Below are 20441 nucleotides of genomic sequence, written 5' to 3'. Positions count from 1 at the left end.
CTTGCCTGTGCAGTACGGAAACAAAGTCGGCGGGAAACCACCTCGGCGGGACTCGGAGAAAGAGGCTCGAGAGTCAAGCTGGCCACTTACTGCACCTCTGGTGAGTTCGCCACTTCCCTGCTCTCCATCACATGCCCGTCGGCCCCCAGCCCCGCGCTCGGAACCCGCCGCTCTCGCGACTCAGCCGGCCTCGTGGACCTTTTCTCTCCCGGACCTGTTTCCGGGCGGTCCGCGCGGTTGGAACGTGTTAGGGCCGAGGTTCCCAGGACTTGGAAGAGGACGGGCGTGAGCAACCATGGCCGAGCAGTGCTTCCCGGTACCCCGGCTCGAGGGCGTTTCGCAGGAGCAGTTCATGGAGCACCTGTATACGCAGGTGAGGCCCTCTTGCGGGGCAGAACCGCGGGAAGCCGGTGGATACCCGTCCCTAGCGCTCCAGCGGCTCCGAATTGGTTTCTTGCGATCCAGGGTGTGGGAGGAGGTGGCTGTCGGCCTAAGGTGGCAGGTTGGCCCGGCGGCCAAGGGAGAGGGCACAAAGGGGATGTTGACTGGCTCATCTGTTAAGTTTTCCGTTCCACGTTTCTGGGGAGCAGGTTGACGGCAGAGCGCTGGCTACGAGAAATATTTTGCCCAAGAAGCCCTACTAGCTGCTTAGCGGCCTTGCGGGAGTCTGATTACAAAGTCTTCTACCGTTACCATGGCAACCCAGGGAGTTCCCCACTACCACCACCACCAGTTTTCCATCGGGTTTTCTAAAATCTAGAGGAGGTTTCGCCCCCAACCCCAGCCAGTGGCTTGAACGGCGCCTGTCAGTCTACGCGAGTTACTGGATCTGAAGAAGTTTTTCACTGCACTGAGCCAAAAGGGGAAGCAATGGGAATCCCCCGACAAACTTCCAGTGGTCTTGGATTCTAACTAACGTGGGTTCTAGTTCAGACGTTCGATTCTCTTATACGTATAATTCGAACCTTAGTTCTCAGAGAAAAATACTAATGGGGAAAAAAAGTGTTTTTACTTGCCGTGCTTTGCAAGGGAATCCAGGCTTCAGAAAAACTAAGATAAAGAGGCCAGCAGATATTTACAGAAAAAAAAAAAACAACCCACAGGTTTACAGTTAGCCTGCTCATGATAAAGAAACCCGCCCTCCCTCCAGCAATTTCAGTTGATATTTACACCTATAAGGGTGGTCATTGAGCTACAGTCCTTACAAAAGTCAGGGATGAACTTTTTTTCTTTTAGGAGTTAGCAACCTATAGGGAGGATTCAAGCCTTAATTTATTTGGGAGACTAGTGCTAGATAGGTTGCTGTCCTCCCTACCTCACTGCAGGACACGTTAGTATAAGATGCCTTCAGGACAGTATTATGAAGACCAAATGATGTATGTATGTGGAAATGCTTTGGAAGATGAATAGCAAAAAGAGTTTTGTAATTTAGGCTTCCCAGACAAGACATACAATATGTCACAAAGCATCACTAAGCTTCATAAAGTGGAAAATTACAAACAACACTCTGGTCACAATGTAATAAAACTAGAAATTAATAACTAAATTGCAAAACAAGACATTTTTACCTGAAAACACTGAAGAAAAGCTGTGAGGGGTTATAGTCCTATCAGATTTTTTTAACATGTTTTAATATTTAATAGTGTGGTACGGGTGCATGAATAGACAGACTAGAGGAATAAAATAGAAAGTCTGGATGAAGATAGACGTGTGTACACACACACAAGTATTTATCCAGGCTCTGGAGATATATATATATATGGAAATTTAGCATGTGATGAACACGACATTTTAAAAATCACTGGGGCAAAGATGAACTTTTAAATAAATGGTGCTTGGACAAGTGGATGGTCACAGTCATTTAGAAAATGATAAAATTAGATTTATATCTGACACCGTACAGAAGAGTTATCTCCAAATGGATCAGAGATCTAAATAAAAAAAAGAAACTACGTTAAGTACTAGAGGAAAACATGGGTAAATTTCTCTGCAATCTAGGTCTATGGAAGGGCTTTCTAACTATGACTCAGGTGTGATAAATGATTAAAATTGTACATAAAATACAAACTGGGAGAAAAATATTTGCAACATATTTCATTAAAGGGCAGTAAAAGCCCATGTACGTAAAGAACTTTTAAAAATTAATGGGGGGAGGGCAAAAATCTGATTAAAAAATCAACAGTTGACAAAAAGATAAAAACGGCATCTAAACACATGAAAAGATGTTCAGTTTTATTCATAAGAGAAATTAAACTGAGATACCATTTATCTATAATATTGGCAAAAATCAAAAGGCTTTAATAATAATATTCTTTGTGGGTCTGTGAAGAAGCTGGTACTCTCACGTTTTATGCCAAGTAGTACAACCCTCATGGAGGGGAATTTGGCATATCTAACAAAACTATTGATGTGTTTACTTTATGATATAGCAGTTCCTCTTTCGGAATTTACTCTGGGGATATATTTCCAACAGTATGAAAATTTCTAGTGTTTATTATGCTTGCGAATTATTACAAATAACCTAAAAACGTATGCATAGGAGACTGATTAAATTGTCCATTTACACTAAGGTGTACTAAGCTGTAAAAAAGAATGAGGGAAATAATCTGAACTGATAGTAGTGATTTCCAGGATATATTTTTAAATTTTTAAAAAAACGCAAATTACAAAAACAATACATAATAAGACACTTTTTGTATAAAAACGAAGGGGAAATAAGAAAGTATATATATTTTTGGTCACTATGCAAAAAAGAAATACAGGGACGATAAACCAGACATTAATGAGACTGGTTATGTATAGGGGATGAGTGATTATGAGGTGGGTGATTATAGATGCGGTGACCTTTTTTGTACAATTTTGACTTTGGAGATCACGTTACTGTTTTATATTCTACAGTAATAATAATAGTAAAATTAACAAGGATAAGGAATGGTTCAAAAAAACCAACCAAACTCTAATATAGAATATAAAAGTAAGAAGTGAACCTAAGTAAGGGAGAGGAGGAGAAGTAACCTAAATCACTTTTGAACACAATTCTTTGATTATATATCAGTCTAAAAACAAAAAGAACCATAAACAATACTGAATTCTAGTTTGTAGACTTTTTTTTACAGTGGTATAACTTAGCAATTGCAAAAGCACTTATTGTGAATTCTGGGATTGTACAATTGATTAAACATTGAGGATGATAGGAACCAGGTTTCCCACTAAGAGAAGGGAGTTTACAAATATATAAACAATGAATATTAGAATAAATCTTGTGGTATAAGATCAGAATTAGGTATCCATATTGGGAGTATCATGGTTCATCATACATCCATTAATTGTGTGTGTATGTGTATAGTACATATTGAGAGAGAAAGAGAAATAGATAGATATAACTATATGCATATGCAGAATATGTGTGTGTATATATATATATTTGGGGAGGAGTGAGTATATACACACCTTCGTGTGTTTCCTAGCTCTGTCCACTGAGAAGGCCTAGAAGTAATGACACACCAATAGTCATAAACACATTCAGCACCCAGATCATGGTTTCTAAACAGCATTCCCCACTAGAAGAAACCAGAGCTGCTTGAAGAAATGACTAGAGGGCTGGGACAGAGATGTAAAAGGATACTGGATTGTGTTATTTTTCCATAAAGTAAGAAGTGCTCAGGTAAAACGTCACAAGAGGCAGGTCGAAGGGACTCCTGCTGGCCAAATCTGGGATAACTTGAGCATCAAAATTATGTCAGTAGACTATAACTCAGTGAATAAAATAAGTGAATGGAGAAGTTAGAGCTGATTTTTACATTAGAATACCAACTAGTACATGTAGAAGGTGATGGAGGTTTTTTTTTTTATCACGATTTTTACACTCATCGTAGCAATACTTGATTGAGGCAGGAATTACCAGTTGATCAAAATTAACATCATAAATAATAGGGAAAATATCATGTGCTACCTGATGTGTTGCACTGAGAAAGACACAACATTGCTTTTGTGGTACATTCTTTCCAAAAATGTGTAACCTGAATCTAATCATGAAGAAACATCGGATAAACCCAAGTTGAAGGGCATTCTACAAAATAACTAGCCTACTCTTCAAAAATGTCAATGTCATAGAAGAGAGTCTGAGGAACTGTTCCAGAGTAAAAGAGATATAGTAATTAAATACAATGTGGCATCTCAGATATAGGGAAAAAATATAGAGGATATTATAAGGACAGTTAGCAAAATTTGGATACAGTCTGGATTAAAGTATTATATCAGTGTTAAATATAATTTTGATAATTATTCTGTTGTTATATAAAAGAATGTCTTTGTTCTCAGAAAATATACTCAAGTTTTAGAGATAAAGGAGCATGATGTCAGCAACTTACACTGAACTAGTTTAGAAAAAATTAAATTATCTTTAATATGTTTCTCTCTGTACACATATAACAAGAGTGAGAGCAGATGGTAAAGTAAGTGGAGCAAAATGTTAAATTAACAACTAGTGACTCAGAGTAGATGGTATACGGGAGTTCTTTGTAATGTTCTTACAACTTTTCGTTAAGTTTAGAATGGTGTCAAAATAAAAAGTTGCAAACAGTATTTGAGTATAAAGCACAAATTTTAATCAGTTGTATGTTTTGTCATAAATAACACTCTAGAGAATGCTTTAAATAATACTCAGATTTTTCTTGTTTCTAAGCTTATGGTGGCACTTCTGTTTTGTTTGGTTTTGATTTCCTAATGTTAAAATTTTGTTCTAACTATATTACATGGGTCCTCTTCCTGTTTTAGTTACAGCATGAATTGTCAGAAGGTTTGATTTTTAGCATCTTGGGATAAAGAATCATTTCTTATTTGTTTTTATCCCTTTATTACCAAATACAGCTCCTGATACATTGTTGGTTTTCCCTAATTTTTGGTTGATTTTTTCCACACAGAGAAAACCTCTAGTGTTGGAAGGAATTGATTTGGGGACATGTACAAGCAAATGGACAGTGGATTACCTAAGCCAAATTGGAGGGAGGAAAGAGGTGAAGATTCATGTTGCTGCAGTTGCCCAGATGGACTTCATTAGTAAGAACTTTGTGTATAGGTATTTTCTTCTGAGGTTTACTCTGGGGATACACATAACTTTTTTTAAACCTTTAAAATATTTTTGCATTATTATACAAAGATTATATGGCATTTTCTCTTTTGGCTAGTTTGATATAATTGTGGAATAGCTTACTAATTTTTAAAGAATGGCTTTTAAAAGACAAGAATTCTGAGCTTACATAATTATACAAAGACATTTCCAAAGACCATTTTAAAAATATAGTGTGTACCCAATACCTTCTGGAGTCATGGAAAGAGCAGAATTTCTGTAACTAAAGTTAGATTCATCTAAAGCTCAGTGTACTGTATTCATTCAATGCTTCATTAATTACTTGATCCTCCCACATTAGTAATTGTTATCTAGAGTAATAAATTCTAAAGTTTTCCTTTATAACCTATTTTGATTTTTAAGTGCCTTATTTTGGGAAGATTTTTTAATTCCAGATTGTTTTTAGATAAGTATAAGCTCATGTTTTCTTTTTCTGCCCTCTCCAGAAATATAAGACAAGTGGTTACTATGTTTGGTATAATCTTTTATCAACTTAGATAAATCAGGCTTAATTTTCTTTTTTGTCCAAATAATCTTAAATACTTTAAATGTCCCTCATGGTTGTCGTTTTATGCTTTGGAATGTCTTAAAAGTAAAAGATAGGTAAATGCTGTGGAATATCTAAACTTGAAAGCTTTAAATGCTACAGCCTTATAGATTTAATATGCTATTTATTCCCATGAGTTTATTCCCTTGAGTTTCACTAAAAATGTTAAATTTAAAAACAAACAACTTTCAAATTCTGAGCACATGCAGTTCCCAGCAAATTCAGTCTATTGAAAAACCATGTTGTTCACAAAAGACTGATTTTTAAAGAAAGGTGGCTTTCACTGTTCCTTCCAGAGTTTAAAGATGAGTTAAACAGAGCTTCTAATGTCCAGGGCCGTTCTTTTCTCAGTAGAGTTTCCCAAGTTCATATAGCAGCTTGCCAAAGCATTTCTCGGTTTTTGATCCTTTGAATATTTGCCATTACAGTTTTGGTTTTTAATAGGCCATGGATTGAATTTAATTACCATAAATTTTTCCAAGTGTAAGAACTTTTCATTTTTTATTAAATCAAGAAAGTGGAAGAAAGTGCTGGAATGATGAGCATTTTTCAGCCTGCAGTTAATGATGTTTATTTTCCAGGGAGCCCAATGCTGTAACAAATGGGTATTGAAACTTCATCTTGAGTTGCCTTGATGTTATGTCATGTCCTATAAACTTTTCAAAACATGTTTTTGAAGCACATATATTATGTAATAGTTCCTATTCCAGCTTCCTCTAAGCCTTTCACTACAGCTACTAAGGAGTTGCAAGATTAGTTTCTTAGAGTAAGAAGGAGAATAGATTTAGTCATTTTTGGCAGTTATCAGGGAGTAGGAAAGAAGCGAGGCATCTAGACCAAAGACAGAGACTAGAAAGTAAGAAAACCTACGCACATATATAATTATTATCAGTTCAGATTAAGGTTGCATTTCTGCTTTTTAAACATTTGAAGATAAATATGTTTCCAAGTCTTAGCTTTTACTTCTCTCCTCTTGGTAGCTCTAACTGTTCTTCCAGAGTCAGTATACTATAAAAAAGAAGAGCCTTGTGTAGTGAAAGGATACAGTTGTTATTCTTCTGGCCATAGATTTTTTTTTAAGTCTGAATCTTATATAAGCTTTGCTTCACTGCTTCTGCCTATGACATCATCTGACTCCTATCATCATCCTGCTCTCATTGTTTGTTATACTTTCATCATTCCTGATCTTGATTTTGTGAAGCAGCCTTTCCAAAATGGGGAGCAGAACAGTGAAGATTTTTTTTCTTCTTTTTCTAAATGTTGGTAACTACTGCATGCTGCTGTATTATCATTGTTGTTAACCCCACCACCTGTCCTTTATTGAACACTTACTATATGTCAGGTACTGTGCATCCTAGATTATATTGCTCATTTAGACTTCTGTGAGGTAGATTTTTTAAATAATAATTATACAGATGAGGAAATGGAAGTTTAAAAATGTTAAATAACTTAAGATTGTATAGCTCTAAATGTTGGAACTAAGACTTATACCCAAATTTGCCTGACTCCACCAAGTCCTAATAATCCTAAGTCCTCCTTGATACTACCTCCCTTACTGGTCTGTATGTCAGTCCAGACAAGTGGATCTTCTATAGCAGATGCCCTTCTTATTGAAACATGCATAGGATAGATAAGACCTTAAGGCCAAGGAACTTAACAATTCATATACCTCATTTCCTCTTCTCTCAACTTAGTTTCTGTAGAAGCTCTGACAGGTACTACGACCTAAAGGAGAAGGTTGCTGGGGGCACCCGAGTTCTGCTTCTCTGGCCTGAGCTACTCTATCTGGCCTCTTCTTGTAAAGGTCTTGGGTTCTCTCCAGTAAAAAAGCCTTAGCAACTGCACCAATTTCAGAGGTAGTTTTGGCCCAGAGAGGCTTCCACATTGTTCCCAAACTCTTCAAAGATGCTTTGGTAGGAATGAAGAGTATATAGTGAGGTCAGAGATGGAAAACATTGAACAAATAAATTTGTTGATATTATTAGCCAAAACTGTAGTAGTAGATTGGTCTGAGTAGATGACAGACTCCTTTCTTCTCTCTTGAGTGCTCACTCTACATAATTATCAGCAGTGTGTCCTCAAATTCTGATTGACACCTGCTAGTCCATAATCTGGCATCAGACTCACTTACCTTTGCAAAGGAATACAAGGCAGGAAACAGTATTGCAGCAGATAGAATCAGTGGGAGTCCTTATACCAATCCAGAAACCATTTTTTGGCTCACCAAGTGACAGCTTACTTGTAAGGGAACAAGACTGACTATAGAGGTGGATTGCAGAAACACCCTAGCTTAGCTAAGCCACTTAGTGCGCAGAAACCAGCAGCATGAAATGGCTCATGACCTTGGCTTCTCAGTTCCTCCAAGGAACATGCTCAGTTACTGAGTTATGCTGCACAGGGAGAAGCCAAGTCCTCTGCTTCCTAACAGGTGGCTATAGTCCACTCACCATCCTTCTAGTCTAGACACAATAAATAAGGGGTCTTTTTATTTATTTATTTATTTTTGGCTGCACTGCACAGCATGCCAGATCTTAGTTCCCCGATCAGGGATTGAACCTGTGTCCCCTGCAGGGGAAGCGTGGAGTCCTAACCACTGGGCCGCCGGGGGATTCCCAAAGGGTCATTTTTTACAATAAACAATGTTACCTGTTCTGACAGCTGACATTCCACATTTATCTTAACCTAGTATGTTTCTAGGAAAACATTGCAAGGTCATCTTCTTACAAGGAAATCTTACCTCCCCAGTACAGATATCAAGTGGAAAGATATTTGGTAATAAGAGTGAAAGATTACAGGTATCATCTGCAGATAGGGGGCAGTACATTTGATTCTAGAAGGTTGAATGGATAGGATGTGATGCAGAGAAAAGACAGCCCTTCAGGCTCAAGAGCATGAGGTAAAGGAAACAAACTTTGCTTCTGCAGTGTTCAGCCCTGTTCACCAGGATGGAAGGAGACAGGCATTTGGGCAGAAATATTTAAGAAGAATAAAATTTGGTCACTTCACTGGAATTCCTGAGCTATTCCTCAGAAGCCTGAAATGATAGAGGGTGGTACAGGAGGATGAGAGCAGTTTTGTGTGCTACTGCCAGAAGGCAGGCAGGTTGGTGAGAAGCAGAGGGGCTTTGTCTTCATTGGACTGTTTGCTTGTTGTCTCTTCCGAAGTAGCATTGGTGTTGATAGCTTGCCCCATTCATCACAAGACTTGTTTTGCGAGGACACTTGAAAATTAGTAGCAATAAACGCTTGAAAGTTGGTTTATTTCCAAAGATACCGTATATACCATAGAACCAGAAACAGTTTTCTTAACAGCAACTTAGAATAGGAGTATATTGATATGAGAAGGATCCATCTGTACTGTAGATCTATTTGAAATCAAAATTTCAGCCAACCTAGGTCAAATAAGCTCAATGCTAAATGAATTTTGAAAATTTAGAATTCCACATAATAGGTTATAATAAAAATTATGGATATTGTAAAACAGAAGATATATCAAACTCCAACAAGCAGTGTGTGTGTATATATATATACGCATATATATATATGCATATATATATATATATATATATATATATATATAGTGACTAGAGTATTACTAGATGATTTATTTTACTAAGTCCAAGGATTCTTTTGTGTTTATTTCAGAACTTTACCTTTTGGCAAGTTGGTTCAGAGGGCAGCTGAAGAAAAGCATAAGGAATTCTTTATTTCAGAGGTAACTGCTTTTAACACATTTTCTTAGGAAAGCATTAATATGTAAATACTAAATTATTTTCTTATAAAAGAATATTAGATGTGTAAGAACTATAGCCTTCCATATATATATCCTAGCTGTGTTATTTATTAGGTCTCAAACCTTGTCCAAATTATCTTTCTATGCCTCAGTGTTCTCATCTATGAAATAGGAATAATAACGGTATCTATTTCATAAGGTTTTTGTGACAGTTAACTAAATAAAATCTATAGAATACTTAGCACAGTGCCTGACACATAGGAACCACTCACTAAATGTTAGCTATTAATATTACTTCCTCTGAAAATGCTTTGGTCTGATGTGCCAAGTTCAAATGCTAATGGAGAACTTTATTTTCATATCTTACTATTAGACTATTTCTATATTTTATTATTGTTATTATCAATGTGACTTCTATTGTGTGTATTTACTATAATATTTGTTCAGGATTAAATGCAGAAGAATTCTACTTATTTACATTAAATCCAGCTTTAAATAATTTAAATGTCTTGAGATAAGGCATTGAGGCTTTTATAAATACATTTTTTAAAAAAAATTTACTCTGTTATCTCAAAAGCACATTTGAAAAATAAACTGCTTTTTAAGCTTTGAAGAAAGCTATTGTCTGCATCTGAGCCAGCTGGGCTGCTGGTCAGTTTGGTGGTAAAAATGTTTTGTTTTCACAGTTCTGTCATCGGGTGATGTTTACACTAGATCCACCAGTATCCCTACAAACTCCAGAAATCTGTATTCTGTAGCATGACTAGAATATCTACTAAAACTGAATCCATTAGCTGTACCTGAAAAATGTTTTTTAACTTTACAGCCATGCTTTAACATACATGTTCAGTTGCCCTTTGGTATCAGTCCTTTCCTGTCCAAGGGTAATGAGTGGCACAGATGTAAATAGCCATGAAATGTCAAGTGAAGTAAAAGAAACAAGATAAAGGGCAAGACAAGATAAATTAAAGTCTAAAAATTAGGGTGAGTGTGTAAGTAAGATGAATACGGACTATTAGTTCAGTTCTCTAGGAAGCATACGCTGAGATGGAATTAGGACTACAGAAGGTTTTTTGGGAAGTAATACCTGTGAAAGGAAAGGAGAGGATTGGGTAGAGGGTGCCATCAGACGGTGATGCAGAGCTGACAGTCTCTCTGCCAGATCAGTGTGGAACTCCTGAGCGAAGACGACCTCTTAGAGGAGTCCTGTCTTGGGTAGCAATGTCTAGGCCTTTTACCATCTTGCTTAGTCATTGGCTGGGGCTACCCCACGAAGAGCATGACCTTTAGTTCAAAGGATGAGGTGGACCTGCAGGAGTTAACAGCTGGCAGCTGTAACTTAATCACACTCCTTGCAATAAGTTATGAACCCTTTCTTGAAGGGCAGTCTGCGGTGCTTCTCTGTACCTGCCACATGAATTTACCTTTTAAATCCTGAAACATTAGAACTGGAAGAGACTCTTAGAATTTTAAAGAACATACTTTGAAATCTATTTAGCCAGTAATAAATTTATGGAACTTATCTGATATGGTACTAGTTAAAATTTTAAAAACAGTGAATCTAGGAGTTTAGTAAAATTTATGAACAGAGATGTATAATATATTGTTAGGGTAAATAAAATACATTTTGAAGTTTGTGTTATAATGGTCAATGTAAGTATAAAAGAGGCAGAATTCTTGAGTTGGGTTGCCCCTGTGTTTGACCTGATATATCTCAGTTCTCTAATTATTACAGGAAATGCAGGCAATACAGTGCGTCATAATTCAAATAGTTCCCTATTAGAGCTACTCAGTGAAGTTATAATTGACAATTTTTTAAAGCATCAACTTAAACTTATTACTATGAAATTACATATTTCTAATTCGTACATGAGCTGACTCTTAAGGATTTGGCTTGAGAATTATGTGATTAGGGATAAACTTAGCTTTATAAAATGCAATGTTTCAGATTTTTAAAAGTATAAAGTATTTTATTTATCTTCTATTCTACATTTATATTATATTAGTTTGTCGTTGGCCCTTAGCAATGCTCTGAGATCATATGTGCTATACAAATGGGAGTTCTTTTAAGTCTTAAGGCACTGTTAAGATTGTAAATAATTTGGAGTATAAAGTCTAAATTAAGCATTGTGGCTTTAGATGTGGTATGTATGTGTCACCTTTAGGATTTATTTTACTTAATGTTTTGTGGATCCTGTCGTTATTACTAGCGGCATATAGAGACATTTCTTCATACAGCCACCAGAGAGCATTAGTACAAAGGGTAAGAAAATGGAACTTTTTCAAAAATGACTTGAGGGTTAGCTTTTCAGATTCATTTCCTTCCATCTTTACTTTCTAATATTTTAAAGTAAATACTGATGTTGTTTTTCTTTGGAATGTTTAAGGATGAGAAGTACTACCTACGATCACTTGGAGAAGACCCTAGAAAGGTAAGAATTCTGAATGTAACAAGTTGTCTAATCTCTCCACAATTAAGAAATCTGTTCTACTGTATATTTTACAGATGGCCATTCAGCTAATAAAATATAATCTAAAATAATTATAAAAATCCTGGATAATTCATATATATGTATTCAGAATCAAATTGATATGGACACAGTGTTAAGGAGTGGTCCCTAAAATGATCAAGTCAGATTCTATCTTTTCTCTTTATGGCACTATTATTTCTTTACCTTCTTTTATTCTTCTGCCTTAGTAGTACCCACAGGTTTTATGTAATTGATAACTTATATTCAAGTTGATGACTCCAAAACTTCAATATTAGAGTAGATGGCGATTGTATGATTCTTGCTTAAAGTAGGAAGAACTTTTCTATTAGTGAAGCATATTAAGCTTAACAATAGTGATATTGTTGAATGTCTTCGTACATAGTCTGTCATTCCTTCAGTTGAAAGATCATGCATTGGCTATGGTCACATCCTAGTATTTAAAGCAGTGAGCAGAGTTTTGCCCCATTCCTCCTTATTATCATGGGCTCTGATGGCAGCCTTAGATAAAATAAGCATTATGCCAATATTGTGTTTATTATTAAAATTCTCATTATGTTTCTCTCAATGCAGGATGTTGCAGATATCAGAAAGCAGTTTCCTTTATTGGAAGGAGATATTAAGTTTCCAAAATTCTTCAAAGAAGAGCAGTTCTTTTCCAGTGTTTTTCGAATTAGCTCACCAGGGTTACAACTTTGGACCCACTATGATGTATGCTACATAAATGAGAAATCTAAAACTACAGTAGCTCTTTAGAATTTATGGACTTAACATTCACAGTTTCAACTTTCTGGAGGTTACCCCAAAGATCTTTGACATGTAATTTGCTGAAACATGAAGTTTGAAAACAGGTGCTCTGCAAGGCAGTGGTATGGGAGTGAATTATTTTAGTTAATGCCAAAGCCTAGTTAGTTTCTTATATTTGCATTTCTCTGTGGTCTTATTCTTGGTTCCTCATAATATATATACTACGTTTTTTGAAATGTTTTTTTTAACATGTGAAAAGTGGACACCAGATGAGGGGGAAAGCTGCGAAAGTGGGAAAAATGTTAAGGTTGTAGTATGAGGATGTTGAAGTGATACATGACTAGATGGAACCATTGTTGAGGAGAAAGGCAGAAGTTTGTGGAGAGCCATTTCCAATTATAAGAATTTGGGGACACCTGAAGGTCTTAGGCTGTATATCCCTTGAGAATGTCAAGTGTGTGCTGTATTTATTGAGCAGCAAGATGTGTAGAGTATTGATCTTGATCATTTATTCTATGGTGTTACAATTTTATTTGCTTAAACATATGCATATAAGTATCTAAAAATATTAAAAATCTAGTATTGTGTTTGGTTTGGTGTTGGGTGGAGAAATTTAGAAAGCTTAAAGCAATACCTAATAGGTTTCTAAAGATAAAAGAATATTTTGAAAAGTTCTGAGTTAAATTTAATAAAGTTTTAGAAGTGTGTTTTACAGTTTAGCTGAGGCCCTCGGGAGGATTTTAACATAGTAACTCTATAATTAAATGAGATAGATATAAAGTCTTAGCATATTTTTTAAGGTTTTATTTACATGAATGATAAGGTGAGAAAATGATGTAACTCAAACTTTTTAACTGTATTCAATGACTATTTTATGTAGTATCCATTTTATCTTAAATATTATAAAGTTTTTCTTAACCATAAAAATAAGTCAAAGGAATGCTAGTTATATAGTTAAAGTTTACATAAGTCAAGGGTTAGTGGTAAAAGGAGAAATGCTTAGGTAGAAGTGATATGTACTCAATAATCATGAATATATCTTGCTTAGTATATATTTTAATTCCTTAGCTGAGAATTATGTAGCTCTGCCTTTTAACATTTTTCAAAATTTGTACTAATGTAGTGTACCCTTACAAACACAGGAAAAGTCAGGATTGGTCCATTATTAATAGGTTCATCAAGAAAATTTGCCAAGTTATAGTCCTATAGAAATAATTTGGAAATCAAGATACATACCTATAACCAAATTATGGTTGGCCATATAGTAAAAGAGTTTAGCAGTAGTTGCAGCAGTACTGTTTATTTTCCCAACACCTGGTTTTCCTAAGTGCTTTCAACCTGTTGTCTAATTTTGGCCTTATAGCATTCCTTGACAGATAAGTAAAATAGATACTTACCAAGGGGAGCCTCAAATAGGTGTAACTATACTTGCTGTCAGAATGGTGGGGCAAAGGCAAATAGTTTTCTGACTTCAGATTTCCTAATAGCTTGCCAATCCTTCCCATTTTAAGACAGTGTTGGAGAAATAACGACACAGTTGTGTAACACAACTGTTTTCCTTGTTAGATTAGAATACTACTATAAGTTTTAGGTAATGTGAGTCAAGCTTTATTAAAGGATAGGATTTACGGTTAACTGTTTGGAATACCATTGGTTCTGTGTATTTGAATTTTAGATACTGCTTATTCATAAGTTCTTATTTGTCTTCAGGTAATGGATAACTTATTAATACAAGTGACAGGAAAAAAGCGTGTTGTACTATTCAGTCCTCGAGATGCCCAATATTTATATTTATCAGGTACTGTTTTTTTTTTTTAAGTTTAAATTTCTGAAGTTTTATTTATTCAGTTAGTTTTTTTTTTTAATCTCTTCATTCTCATAGAAAAACTTTATAGGGCTTCTTCCTAATTATGATGTATTGTATTCTCCATTGTGTATGTAATGATAGGCAATATGAAGAATGAGATTTTCAGATTATCTTAATTATATTACATGGAAGTCAATGGTTATAAATAAAGGATGTGTTATTGAAAATTGTCTTAGGTTTCAGGAGAATAGTAATCATTCTCACATTGTGAGTACACAGAAGTAGTTGTACAGGAAAAAAAATTTTTTTCAAATTTATATTTGTGGTTACTTTTTAGAAAAATGCTAACTGCTCAATCTATATTATCCTTTTTTGGAACTTTTCAGGTACTAAATCAGAAGTACTGAATGTAGATAACCCAGACTTAGCTAAATATCCACTGTTTTCCAAGGCTAGACGGTATGAATGTTCCCTTAAAGCTGGAGATGTATTATTCATTCCTGGTAAGATTTCTAGACTTCAGTAATTTGATGTTTATAATATTTGTACTCTGTCTTCCATCCATTATATGATTATTTTAGTAAAAAAATTTGTTAGATGTATCCTGTCATATACAAGATGATTTTTATACACAGATGTGTGTGTGTTTAAAGTATGCTTAGACAAATTCTTACAATATTAACAATCTTGTTTTCAAAGGCAACCTATAAATATAATATTATATATATATAATATTATTATACTCTAATTTCTTTATTCTTTTATTAAAGGATCTCAAACAAGATACTTTATATCTAGGAGAAGATTATACCTCATTGTACTTTTAAAATCATTTTGTTTCTAAAATATTAACATGTTTTAGAACTGTCACTTAAGTATTTACCAAGAAATAGTAAATATATTTCAAAGCCAAGAGAGATTAGAGATTTTATTAAATATAAAAATGTTAGTCTTAATACCTATGATATCTTTTGTGTGCATCATTTTTCTACAGTCTGAATTAGTGTCACTTAATGTTTTTGAACAGTAAATAGGCATTAGTTACTGTTAGTAACCAGTGATATAATTAACATCTGTAATTATTATGCAAAACTGAATACCTGAAGATTATAAAGATTATAAAATCATAATTAAGATTAAAGGGATGCATTAACAAATTCTATTTATATAGTTTTATTTTCCATATCTAAGTTAATAAGTTTAATATGTTTAATAACTTTTCAGTGATAATAAAATTAAGTTAAAAAGTATTAATAATAATATGATATTCTCATTTGGGACTAGATTATAAATTCTTTGAGGACAAGAAACCATGTTTTGTTAATCTTTGTATTGTCCTGATAAAATGTCCTTCACATAATTGTGTATAAAAATTTGATACCTTGGGGCTTCCCTGGTGGCGCAGTGGTTGAGTCCGCCTGCCGATGCAGGGGACACGGGTTTGTGCCCTGGTCCGGGAGTGGCTGGGCCCGTGAGCCATGGCCGCTGAGCCTGCTCGTCTGGAGCCTGTGCTCCGCGACAGGAGAGGCCACAACAGTGAGAGGCCCGCGTACCGCAAAAAAAAAAAAAAAAAAAAAAATTTGATACTTGACTTCTTAATCTTCATTGAAAACAACCAGCACATTTTTTTTTTAACATCTTTATTGGAGTATAATTGCTTTACAATGGTGCGTTAGTTCCTACTGTATAACAAAGTGAATCAGCTATACATATACATATATCCCCATTTCTCCTCCCCCTTGCGTCTCCCTCCCACCCTCCCTATCCCACCCCTCTAGGTGGACACAAAGCACCGAGCTGATCTCCCTGTGCTATGTGGCTGCTTCCCACTAGCTATCTATTTTACACTTGGTAGTGTATATATGTCCATGCCACTCTCACTTCGTCCCAGCTTACCCTTCCCCCTCCCCGTGTCCTCAAGTCCATTCTCTACATCTGTGTCTTTATTCCTGTCCTGTTCATCAGAACTTTTTTTTTTTTAGATTCCATATATATGTGTTAGCATAATTTGTTTTTTTCTTTCTGACTTAACTTCACTCTGTATGACAGACTCTAGGTCCATCCACCTCACTACAAATAACTCAAATTTCTTTTCTTTTTATGGCTGAGTAATATTCCATTGTATATATGTGCCACATCTTCTTTATCCGTTCATCTGTCAATGGACACTTAGGTTGCTTCCATGTCCTGGCTATTGTAAACAGTGCTGCAATGAACATTGGGGTGCATGACTCTTTCTGAATTATGGTTTTCTCAGGGTATATGCCCAGTAGTGGGATTGCTACAACCAGCACATACTTTTTAAATCCATTGCCATTACTTAAATTTTGGGGTTTTGTGTCTTGAGAGCATGGTTAAGGGTGATGCAGTTCTCCCTTATTTTGTATACAACTTTAAAAGAAGAAAAAAAACAAAACAGAAATACTGAACATTTGCATATATTTTGAAGTAAGAGCAGAAGTCCCATCTTCGGATGTAAATTTAACAGAATAGTTACCTTTTTTTCCTGTTACATTGAATATGGAAAAAAAGGTTCTGAAAGAAAGAGTAGTTAAGATTAAAACCATGTTTGGAACCTAGTTTTGTAAATCAAAATATTTTAAGCTTTTGTTTCTCCTAGAGCACTCAGAATGAGTTTGTTTCTAAAATTTAGCTTCTTATAAATCTTCCTTTCTCCTTTCCACAGGATTAAACTTTTTTTGGATGTGACTAGTATTTCATCTTTATTATATTGTAGTGTTGCTTTAGTATTTCTGTAGCACCTGTGTTTTGAAAATATTTAGACTCAATTGAAAACAAAGAAGTAAGCTTTCTAGTGGAAGTAAAATATTAATTAGCTATATGATAAAAGTTTACTCATCCTCTCCACAACCAAAATATTTGCTTTAGTTTTATATACTTATTATAAAGGAGCTGAAAGAAATATAAGACGATTATAATTGCATTAGAAATGTAAAACTGAGGAGGCTACAGTGAATGCAGATTCAAGCAAGTTAGAAAACCAAATGCAGCTTGTACAGGAAGTCTTTGAGAACAAAAGTACTGTACTGAGTCAGAAAAGGTCAAAGATACTCCTCAAATAATTGAAATGTTCTGTGTATAAAAAATGAACACTTTTGATGTGGTTGTGTGACTCAGGAAGTGTAAACAAGTAACACAAAACACAGCCCCAAATTACAGAACTACAAAACAAATATAACTTTATTATGTCTTTCAAGTTAAAAGGAAAATTTGCTACTTCCAAAGGTTTTAAACGTAGGGTTGTGCTATTGACACTTTAAATTGGTTGGCAATTCATAAAAGTTAAAATGATTCTGTTAAAAGCTGGGAGTGTGCTAACGAAGGGATCTAGTTACAAGAATTATTTCTTGCATTGGCTATAATGCAATTCGTGATATTTCACTGACATTTTGGTTTTTTTTTTTTAACTCTAGCTTTTATTTTTAACTTTTTTTTTTTAAAACTTCTCCAGCTTTATGGTTCCATAATGTAATATCTGAAGAGTTTGGAGTGGGAGTGAACGTCTTTTGGAAGCATCTTCCATCTGAATGCTATGATAAAACGGATACCTATGGAAACAAAGATCCTACAGCAGCATCAAGAGCTGCACAAATTTTGGACAGAGCCTTAAAAACCCTGGCTGAATTACCAGAGGAATACAGGGACTTCTATGCACGGCGAATGGTCTTGCACATTCAAGACAAAGCCTATAGCAAAAACTTTGAATAAATATTGAAGTGAATGCAGTGAGCATAAACTTTTAAATACAGTTCAACTCAAATACTGGAGAAGTATAACAAGATGTAAATTATTTTTTTAAAGATTTATCCTTTGTTAAAATAGGAAAGATAAATCAATCTCAGATTTACAGATTAAAGAAGTATGAAGGCATGTTTGTGTGGTTTCTACTTAATACAGATTGTTATGGTTGAAAAAGTGCTGCAGTGGGACAGCTCTTTAGCTTTCAGGTGCAAATAACTAAAAATCCAACTTAAAATGACCTAAACAATAAGAAAATGTATTGAATCATTATACATGAAGTCTACTGATAGAAAGGGCTTCAGTATTTCTATTCCAGTGATTCAGAAGGGTCACCAGGAAACTTTGGGGGTTTTTTTCTCCCGTTTTCAACTGCAGCATTGGCATCATACTAGTGCTGGCTTCCCTCGTGGTCATGGGATGGCTGCCAATAGCAGTTAGGGCTGGGTGCATGTTCATTTACATGAAGTGGAGGAATCAGGGGATTCCAGGGGCCCTCTTAACATGCAAAGCTTTCCCAGAATTTGCCGCCAGATGCTTGGGTCTCATTGATCTAAAGTGGCTTAGACCTGTCCATCCCTGAGCCAGTCACTGGTAAAGGATATGGAATAACTCTTAGGTCAGTTGGAGCTACTGGAGCTGGAAGTAGAATCCGCTGCCCCTGAGACACATGAGGTAGAATGGATAATTTTTAGAATCAGAATCCAGATAAGGAAAAAACATGGGCAACGAACAATATGTACTACATTAATCTTTTGAGCTTTTTCTAACATACAGATGCCTAGGCCCCATCTTTGTAGACTCTGATTCAGTGTTTTTAGGGTTTGGCATAGGTATCTATTTAATAGAACTCATAGATTGTTTTGATGCATAATTAGGATTGAGAACTGGATTAGATGATAGTGATTTGGACTATTAGTTTTGTGATTTGTCCAAAGCAAGTGTTTAATCTGATCCTGGTTTTCTTGGTACCCAGTAAGTTAGGCCTGCCCTTTTCAGTTTTTGAATGTCAGAAAATATTCAAATCAGTTTTAATTTATACCTATGGCTAAACTTTAACCTAATTCAAGTTTTCCCCAGTAGATGTTTTCTGCCTATCCCTTTTTAAAAAAAATTTCTTTTAAGAATGAATACATGAGAGATACCAGTAACATCATTATTGAAGACAATCAGCGATTGTATGTGGATCTATGCCATTCTTTGTTTTGCACCTAGTAATTTTATTGCAGTGTCATTGAAGAAAGCCCATATATATTTACTGAATACAAATGTGCCCATCTAAAGCAATCTGAGTACATCGATTTAGTGCAGTTTAATTATGGAGAAAACTTTCTTTTAAAAATAATTTATCCACTCATACCGTGTTTGGAGTTGGATTAATTTCAGGTATGAAAGGCAAATTACAACAAATAAGAAAGGAAAAGTATATAAAAAAATTGTTCTCAACAGGCATCTTTGGGAAGAGAGAATGAAGTTACTCAGGTCAACAAAAGAAGTCTGTCAAAAAAATTGTTTTATATCTAATTATTAGATTTTGATTTTTATTATTTCTTAGGTTAAGCAAAGAACTTCTTTAATGATTTTCTTTGGGAAGAAAAAAAAAACAGCAAAACCCCTTTTAGTTGGAATAGTATTTAGAGTCAGCTCTTTAATAAACCCCCTTTTTTTTAACCAGTAAGAGAATCAGTGCAAAATATGTATGTCCAGGGTCATGTGGAAAACTAGGAAGCTGAGATTACAATTTGCCTAACGAATATTCATTTTAATTCAGTTTATTTGGAAAGTAAGCTGGACTTTAGGCAAGTTAATCTCCTAAGAAGCTTACTTTCCTCATCTTTAAAATAAAACTTGAACTTTATAGGATTGCTACAGAAATAAAGGAGATAGCTGAAGGGCAGGAACATGGTTGATGGCTGGTGCTAGCTTCCATTTAATATTCCTTTGCTGAGAGATTTGAGGTAGTTCCTGTTGCAACATTATAATATCTGCAATACTGATGAATCCTTTGGGAGGTTTTATTTATTTTTGGGGGGGAGTTAAAATTCCTGGTCATAATTTTTAATGTTAGGGTCTTTTATTTTTTTGGCCACGCTGCGCGGCATGTGGAATCCTGGTTCCTTGACCGGGGCCTGAACCCATGCCTGCCCCCTGCATTGGAATCGCAGTCTTAACCACTGGACTGCCAGGGAAGTCCCCTAGGGTCTTTTATTTTAAATGCAAAATATTTTAATC

The 20441-nt window shown here is 35.2% G+C and overlaps 1 protein-coding gene across 3 annotated transcripts; it reads left to right on the top strand.

Moving 5' to 3' along the window:
- Positions 1–29: 29 nt before the first annotated feature.
- Positions 30–18341, top strand: TYW5 (tRNA-yW synthesizing protein 5). 3 transcript variants are annotated; one of them, XM_033430489.2, is made up of 8 exons: positions 30–100; positions 4923–5077; positions 9320–9389; positions 11795–11839; positions 12470–12607; positions 14354–14441; positions 14837–14953; positions 17923–18341. In XM_033430489.2, the coding sequence occupies exons 2-8, from the start codon at positions 5046–5048 to the stop codon at positions 18177–18179; spliced, it is 747 nt and encodes a 248-aa protein (XP_033286380.1). In that variant the 5' UTR covers positions 30–100; positions 4923–5045; the 3' UTR covers positions 18180–18341. The 3 variants fall into 3 exon arrangements, with proteins under 3 accessions (XP_033286380.1, XP_004262929.1, XP_033286383.1); XM_004262881.3 differs by lacking the exon at positions 30–100 and adding an exon at positions 123–373; XM_033430492.2 differs by lacking the exons at positions 30–100; positions 4923–5077 and adding an exon at positions 353–373.
- The last annotated feature ends 2100 nt before the right edge of the window (positions 18342–20441 follow it).

The sequence above is a fragment of the Orcinus orca genome, chromosome 7 (genome assembly GCF_937001465.1).
Source record: "Orcinus orca chromosome 7, mOrcOrc1.1, whole genome shotgun sequence".
In the NCBI taxonomy this organism is placed as follows: Eukaryota; Metazoa; Chordata; class Mammalia; order Artiodactyla; family Delphinidae; genus Orcinus; species Orcinus orca.
The sequence above is the reverse complement of the archived record's forward strand: the minus strand, read 5'-3'. Positions and strand labels throughout refer to the sequence as shown.

Excerpts from the sequence above, each read along its gene's own strand:
- TYW5 (XM_004262881.3), top strand. The coding sequence starts at position 296 with ATGGCCGAGCAGTGCTTCCCGGTACCCCGGCTCGAGGGCGTTTCGCAG. Across the intron at positions 5,078-9,319 it reads AGTAAGAACTTTGTGTATAG|AACTTTACCTTTTGGCAAGT; the intron begins GTATTTTCTTCT and ends TGTTTATTTCAG. Across the intron at positions 9,390-11,794 it reads AGGAATTCTTTATTTCAGAG|GATGAGAAGTACTACCTACG; the intron begins GTAACTGCTTTT and ends GGAATGTTTAAG.